This window comes from Ctenocephalides felis, unplaced genomic scaffold (assembly GCF_003426905.1).
Source record: "Ctenocephalides felis isolate EL2017-DRISC unplaced genomic scaffold, ASM342690v1 CF-g0.4_SCAFFOLD_00845, whole genome shotgun sequence".
In the NCBI taxonomy this organism is placed as follows: Eukaryota; Metazoa; Arthropoda; class Insecta; order Siphonaptera; family Pulicidae; genus Ctenocephalides; species Ctenocephalides felis.
Window position 1 is genome coordinate 52,348,064 of NW_020536999.1, and position 8,958 is coordinate 52,357,021.

General features: G+C 29.6%; 1 protein-coding gene across 1 annotated transcript in view; it reads right to left on the reverse strand.

Annotated features, from left to right (window-relative positions):
* Positions 1 to 400: 400 nt before the first annotated feature.
* LOC113385395 (zwei Ig domain protein zig-8-like) overlaps positions 401 to 8,958 on the reverse strand; it is an 861,302-nt gene continuing 852,744 nt past the window's right edge. The window contains exon 7 of the mRNA XM_026623244.1: positions 401 to 510. Within this exon, the coding sequence (XP_026479029.1) occupies positions 401 to 510 (110 nt within the window). The remainder of the gene's footprint in view (positions 511 to 8,958) is intronic.

Genomic DNA, 8,958 nt, shown 5'->3' on the forward strand with positions numbered 1-8,958 from the left:
GCAACCAGCATGGTTGGCATAGAAAATCGTCCGAATTGCAATAAATATCGCTCGGCGTGTGCATTATGCCTTTATAAAGTCAAGCCAGCGCTTTGAAAGAGAATATAATAGACCCGCGTATCGTTAAAGTTGATTTGTTATCCTCTAAGCCAGCAGGAATTTTCCCAAAGAATGTTGCATTCGGCCCAGTCCGGCTAAATTTGTGCTGGTATTCGTACAAAGTGCATAGGATGCTAGGAATTAATCCTTAGGCTTTCAAGGTTTTTAATTCAAGGTTTCTCTCAAGTTATATTGATGATTTTGTTAAAAAAATTAAATATTATTTACATAAAATGTACGTTTTTTAACATGATGTAAATATTCGTTTATTACATAAAGGGTTTTGTATTACACAAATAATTTAAGCCATTGCCATTGCTGGTAAGACAGATGGTACTGTTCCAAGTGGTTTTACTTTAGGATCAATAACTGAAACATTATCAGAAATTGGTTTCTTGAAATCATATTTGCCTGCAGGGTCAAATTGCAACATAACTTTAATTTTAATTCCTAACAATCCTCGCCTAACTTAATAAAATTTCTAAATATTTGGTGGCGGTATGAATTTTTGTGTTGGTTTGAATTAAGATCTGCCGAGTGTATTTATATTCATAAATGGACTGATATAAACTATAGGTCTATCTTTACATCTTTTAGTATCAATAAAAAAAACTAGCTGTAAGTGGAATTCTGTCTTGAGGCAATTATGGCATCGTGCCTCAAGGCAAATTGCTGGAACTTCCCGTACCGTAACGAAATGTTCGAGGAATACTGAATGTTTTCAAATAGATTATTATAAATATTGTAACATTGTCTAATATTTATAAGAATTATATAAACTGAATTGCAAAGTTGAAATTATTTGTAAATTATATTAGAACTATAGTCAGAATTAAAATTAAATCTGAATTATTTTCGACATACAAAATATTAAAAAAAAAAAGTTGAAACAATTTTTTCAAAAACTGCCATTTCTTGTACATTTAGCTTTGTATCTTCGAAATGGCTGGGCCTGCCTATGCGAAAAATTAATAACCACTTCTCCCAATCATTACTAATTGAATGTTTTTTAGATCATTCAAATCGGATGCTCCGTTCTCTCAAAAATTCGATTTCTATATTCTGCACTCTTTGCTTGTTATCTCCGTAACTGCTGGACCTGCCTTTGCCAAAACCTAATCAGCACATCTCCTTATCGATAGGAATCGAATGTTTTTTAAACCATTCAAATCGGTTGATCCGTACGCCCGAAAACGTGGACGAAAAATTGTATTGTATGTATACATACATACATACACACACACACACACATCCATTTTTTCTGAGGTATGCCAAAATGTTCAGAAACCTTCTTAGCCTTAGGCACGATGCCACCCACCCCACTAGTTATTAATTATTTTAGTATAAATAAAGTTGATTGATAATCAAATTTACTTAAAAAAACTTTCACCTTTCGATTCCGATGGTTTTGAACTTTTTGTTCTTATAATATAAGACTAAACTAGAGGTGCATGGTGTGCCTTAAGGCAAATTGCTAGAACTTTTCGTTGCTTGCTTTTTTGCCCTGCCTTTGTCAAAAAACTAACCAGCAAACTAAATATTTGTATAGAAGAAAGAATATTTATAAAATTAAATCTATATAACATTCGCAATTCTTATACGATAACCCCTAATATCATGAATTTCTTTTCGCATACGTGTATCACCTAAACCTAAACCATACCTAAACATTACATTTTACGTGGTTATACGCCTTATAACTACTATATCGTACGTTCCTTTACCACCACACCGTATACGCTCAATCCTTACACTTATATCTAAACCGCCTAACATTTATTATCTTACGCCTACAATTTCGCTTACATACTATTTTCACCCTTACCGGGAATCGAACCCCGGTCCGCCGCGTGACAGGCTACGACCTTAACCACTCGACCACCGTAACGCTACAATCAACCGTCTTTTTTCGTGTGTTGTCGCGTCACCTTAGTATTAGTTACTCAATTAATTAGAAAATGAACCAAAGAAACAACAGTGTGTTCCATAATATATTTTCAGTGGGAGACCCGATAGAGTAGTGGTTAAGATGCGTGACTGTCACGCAGAGGAACCGGGTTCAATCCCCGGTATAGGCAATAGATAGGTAGAGATAATACATAGGGCGTAAGGTAGAAATATAACACATTAATATTAAATAGGTATATAGGGTGTTATATGTATATATATATATATATATATATAATAAGTTAGCAAATAATAATCTAGCTGTAATAGATTATTGGTATGGATAGAGAAATTGATGGCATAGGTATCTCACGGTATAATAGATAATAATTTATCTATGATATATAATAGTGTAGTATAATATAATAGTATGATAATAGTAAGATTATCATATCCCAAATTTAGTCTTATATTATAATAAGTTTTATATCATAATAAATAAGCATAGGTATTAATAAAATTAATATCAAAATCAATTTATGTTATTAGTGGATATAAATTATGTACTCAATGATTTCCTTATACTTATAATTGATTAGGTTTTCACAATATTATTGCCCAAAGTCAAATTGGACCTTTGTGCCCCGCCCTACCATACATTTAACTTCTCGTAGGGCAAGTTATAGTAATTGAAAAAAATCGAAAATGAAAGTTTTTATAAATCTTTACGTTTCAAAGGTTTCTGAACATTTTGGCATACTTTAGAAAAAATGGATGTATGTGTGTGTGTGTGTGCGGAAAGTCTGACACGCTTATTGTCCAAACGTCCAAAGTTGAAAATATGAAGATGCGATAGGAAAATGAAAATACACACCCTTATAGAAATAAATCCACTTTTTCTATGATGTGCCAGAATGATCAGAAAGTTCTACCACAAAAACATAACATTTTGTTTTCGAATGCTTAAACTTGATTTGTTAATATAAATGAGAGAAATGTTATTATCGAAGACTTAATTGCGCTGCGTTTGATGTAATTTCAATTCATCATTCTGAGAGCAAAGTTATTTTTTGTTATCTAATATTCTTCGTGGTGAACAAATGTGCACAGCAGTACATGAATAACTCTTATTTAAATTTCTGTTGATTATCACAAAATCTCTTTGTTTTGGTTTTATGTTTTTACAAGTAAATCTAATTTTCATATGATATGTCATAATAATTTGAAAGTCCAACAACATATCATACAATTTTCTTGTACAACTTTTTTATTCACTTCAAAAAATATTTAACATTTGACAAGATGTACTATTTTATATAAAATCTTACCACAAAACTATCAGCATCACAAGTTTTCTTTCTAAACATTTATCATAAAGCAATTATCAAGGGAAGCGCAAAGAAATTGTATTGAATTCGTATAAACAGTATTTCACGAACTCGGTTCCGTGGCTCCGTAGCTTCGTAATGTAACTGTCTGTATCCATATTGAATTAAAATTCATGAATGCACAAACGTAACTCCGACCATTGCTATATCGAATAAAACGAAATAAAGCAAGTATTTATGTTGTTTTCAGGTGAGCTCGAAACCCGAGGCACAGCAGAGCACCAGGCCTGAGGCCCATTGCCGGCTACCGTTCAGTTTTGCTCCAATACAATGTAGTTTGCGGTTGAGTTTCAGTTATACGAACGCTCGAGCATATTGTAAAACTTTGCTACTGTTTCGAATGAGTTATTCCGGATACGAGGGATGAGAGATACGAGTATTTGTTTAATTTTCATCGAATATCGATATAGGACTTTCATATGAGAAGTCAAATCAGAAGCACGATTGAAACTCAGAACGAGAATACGAGCACCCTGTTGTCAAGCAGTAATGACAATGGTTTTCAGCGGTATAGATAACAATATATTTTCAAACAAAATGGCATATTCGGCACCTTTCTGACATCGGTCGAATACCAAATGTCCGAATAGTTAACGTAAAAGGAATCGCCGCCGCTCAGCGATAGTGTTAGTGCTTTATCTTTTTTGCTATAAAGAGTGATGGATCAGCATTTAGAAGTCTATACATAATATGATATGAGGAAATGGATTCAAAATGAACTCAAAATGAATTCGTATTGTATATATAATAGTTTAAACTTAATCGACTTTTTAGTATATGAACGAATACTTTTTCTCAATATTCAAAAAATTCGTTGTTGTTATATGTTTATGTTATTTAATATGATTCATTTTACGGTTTCACGCATGTTGTATCTATATACAATAAAGTCATTCATTATATCAAACCTAAGCATTTCTCTAAATAATATGATGACATAATATTTTTTCAATAGTATCACCTAAAGATATATCGGTTTGAGCAATTATGGAAATTGAAGATAAATTTGTTCCAAGAAATTTGAAATCGAGTAAATTATGAAAAAGTAGCGAAAATACGGGTAATTTGAACCTGTATTGAGGTCTTCAAAAATTGTGCTGTATACAGGTATTTCAGTATACCGGTATACAGAAATTGTATTCCCTAGTATTAAGTCAAAATCAGCTCAACAGCTCATATATAGGACTCCCAAGTTCTGATTTCTGTTCAGAAATAATAATATAAAAACAAGAATAAGATTGGACTAAAAATTCGGCAGTAATTTTATAGGTAACACTTGGTGGGCAACAATATGTAGAAAAGAAACAATTTGACTGCTTTTTTATTTAAGTATAATATTCATTCTGATCATACATCATTAATTCCAAAGGGCAGAAATTTGTAATAGGAGAATTATATCAAAACTCTCCGTTCTGCACTAAGTGAAAAAACCCTACTTTTATTATTTTCAGGTAGTATCCTCACCAGATCCATACAAGATATTTTTCTTTTATCGTCAATTTGAAATGACTTACATAGTAATTTAATGTAACATTATTTCACTATGAAAATTACTACCATAAACAACAAAAGCATTCGATGTAAACCATATTTTCATAAAGAATTTGAGCATGTAAACAAATAAGTTTTAAATTATAACATTGATGAATGCATCTTCAGAGCAAGCACATCATAAAACAAATAATTAATGAAAACTTATAAATTTTATTTGGGCATCGAAAACTAAAATAGACCTTAAAACCCCACTCTACACTATTTACGTAAATCATTGAAAAACTTCCACAAAAAGACAAAGGTTAAAAATAAATAATGACAGCGGGAAGTGTGAGAAAGTGTAAATTGAGGGTTGCATACACGTATTTTTTTAAATTTTCTTTTCAATAAAACTCGCATTGTGAAGCAAATTAAGAAGATTGATCCAATACGTTAAAAAATAAGTGTTAGGATATGGACAACTCATAATGAAATTGTTTTTATGCAAAATCTAGTTAAAAAAAAATTAATTGAAATTTTGTCAAAAACGTTTACTAACACAAATCGAGATAAAAAATGATGCAATTGCAATATAATAAATCTTACGAAATAGATGATTGTGGTAAGAGGGTAAATATTTAGTTTTGTATGTTCATTTATATAAGCATAATAAAGAAAAATACATAAAAATAACTGACTGATAATATGAAAAAGGCTTTAAGTGTCCTATCCCTATCACTTGGTTACAGAATATGCGAAAACCTGTTCGGGAATACACCTAACAGTCTCCCAAATTTTCACAGATATGGATGTATGGTTTATAAATGCATAACACATACACCGATACACACACAAACAGACAGACATACATCAATTTAAAAGAATTACACTTTGCACAAAAAAGTATTTTTATTTTTCTTTTAACTTCGATATCAATTTTCCAATTTTTACCCCACTACATATATAACTCGTGCTCGGGTACTTAGGGCTACACGATTCGATGTTGTTTAACCACCATTAGTAGTTAAATATGAAGTTCATGAAACAAATTTTTGATTATACTATAAAGTTCGCAAAGCATTTTAGTAGGAAATCGGAACATCCATTATTTTACAGCGATGCCTCCAGCAATTTTGATGATTTTGTCTAGATGGTAACAGTAATTGACAAAATTTCACAAAGTATATATATATATATATATATATATATATATATATATATATATATAACATATACTTTGTGTAATTTTGTCATGAATTGAAATATATTATATTGATAATATTCATATGAATATTCAGAATGAAGAATTGACTTTATTTCACTACAATGAGTTGCTGTATTAATTATATTATATTTGCATCAACTCTCACTAACAGCCACAAAGTTTCACAAGAAAATGATTTATTTATAGGAAGTTTTTAAATCGTTTTCGTAATTAAAAATAATATAAAAACTAAAAATTAATATGAATTAGAACGTTAGATGTACTACACTTTGATTAATTGTTGATAATTTTCGAACAGGTCCGTTAGGTAAATATTAAATAATAACATTATATAAAACATAAAATAGCTTAGAAAATGTGATATGTCCTAAAATTGGTATCTAATAGTAAAAGGTAATTATATTTTATAGTAGATGCAAAAGTGCAGATAATTTGTTATACAATTCCTTTTCCACATTTGCAATATTTAATAATAATTAATTAAACTGCAAGGTTCAAAAAAAATTACGAAATAATTTAGAATAATAAGAGATAATACGCAACCTAACATAATTATAATAAACAAGAGTTAAATTTAATCTTGTGTAGCCAAGTATACTTTTATAAAACGAATAAGATTGATATTGATTTTTTTTAATATTTTTAGTTCACCAAGATAAAAAAAAATCTGAATTAACTCTAGAAGAAAATTTTAGAAGAAATATGCAATATTAAACAATATAAGCCTGTGTTTTTGATTAATAATTATATATATTTTTATATTTCATAAATAATATTAAAATGAAAATCATTTTAAATCAAATCATTTTAAAGTAAGATTAATGAAAGATATAATTCATCAGTAAAACAAAGGTTTTAATATAACTCAAATACAATTTGAACCTGATGTTAATTTGAATATATTTAAATTTTGTTAAATGACAAATAAGATAGGCCATAAATAAATCAAATTCAAGTTTAGATACAAAAAAATTGAAAAAGATTTCATTCATCACTTAAACAAAAGTTTTAATATATTTCGAATATATTCGAACTTTTATAAAACGAATAAGATTGATATTGATTTTTTTTAATATTTTTAGTTCACCAAGATAAAAAAAAATCTGAATTAACTCTAGAAGAAAATTTTAGAAGAAATATGCAATATTAAACAATATAAGCCTGTGTTTTTGATTAATAATTATATATATTTTTATATTTCATAAATAATATTAAAATGAAAATCATTTAAATCAAATCATTTTAAAGTAAGATTAATGAAAGATATAATTCATCAGTAAAACAAAGGTTTTAATATAACTCAAATACAATTTGAACCTGATGTTAATTTGAATATATTTAAATTTTGTTAAATGACAAATAAGATAGGCCATAATATAATCAAATTCAAGTTTAGATACAAAAAAATTGAAAAAGATTTCATTCATCACTTAAACAAAAGTTTTAATATATTTCGAATACAATTTGAGTAAGATTTAGTATAACTGTAAATAACTTATAATTGTGAAGTGACAAATTATAAAAAAAACTAGTTGCTGGAACTTCCCGTACCGTAACAAAATGTTTGAGGAATATTAAACGTTTTTGAAATAGATTATTATAAATTCTGTAACATTGGCCAATATTTATAGAATTTTCGATATACAAAACAAATAAAATTTTTTTTTCAGCAACAATTTTGTTAAAACAAGCAGCAAGTTTTTTGAATCGTTTAAATCAGATGCTTAGTTCTCTCAAAAAATACAATTTTTTGCACAATTATCTGGGTATCTCCAAAACGGCTGGACCTGCCTTTGCCAAAAACTAAACACAACTTCTCCCAATCATTACAAATTGGATAATTCACATCGGGTACTCCGTTCTCTCATAACCCCGATTTCTACTCTTTGCTCCGTATCTCCTTAACGTTTGGCCTTGCCTTTGCCAAAAACTAATCAGCAAATCTTCCATGCGTCCGAAAACGTGAAAGAAAAAATGCGGACACACAAAAAATACTCACACACATTTATTTTTTCCGAGGTATGCCAAAAAGTTCAGAAATCTTCGGAATAAATTAAATTCAGATTTCGATAAAAAAGAGAAAGATTTCATTCATTATAGTAACAACATTTTTTATGTACCTCAAAAACAATGTGATCAGGGTTTTATTTGAGTATGTTTTTAATTTCGTGATGTGACAAATGTATATTCGTGAATAAGAATTAATAATTGATATTTTAAGAAAACAAGACCGAGAAATTAAAAAATATCACAACGAAATATAAATTATATTTCCGTTAACAAAAATAAATCCAGAACAAAGAAATTGTTCAAATCGTCAAATCTGTACCAGACAGTAAGAAACCCTTTTGACATTTAGGCGTTGAAGTATGACATTGTCTGCGTCTATGTAAAATGTATATTATCTGAAAAATCGCACAAAACTTATTTCTTTTCAAGCATTTCTTATTAAAACCGCCAAGAAAGGCTCTTGAAAGAGCGCGCGTATAGAAACCTAAAAGCAACTTTGATTGTTCCCAAAGACTTCATTCTGTCGACATTTTTTCGAAGTCGGTCACATCGACGTGGTCTTTACTTTACGACAGAACTTTTTCTCCATATACATTCTTTTGGTCTGAGCCCCCTCTTCCTCGGCGAAGAGTTTGAAAACAGATTTATCCTTTTAATGAGAAAACTTCTACAGGCCTCAGGATCGAGGAATACGACGTCCTCCGCTCATCGTGTCCTCAAAAGAAATTGTTCGGAACTTATATAACAACCATTTATCTCAGGACGGGTAGTGTTTTAAGAATGGAAGTTTTTATTGTCGGACGGAAGTTCGCTTTATAGTCGAGATATATAATTGAATGAAGAAATATGGCACTCTCATGTGACAGACGGAGTCTT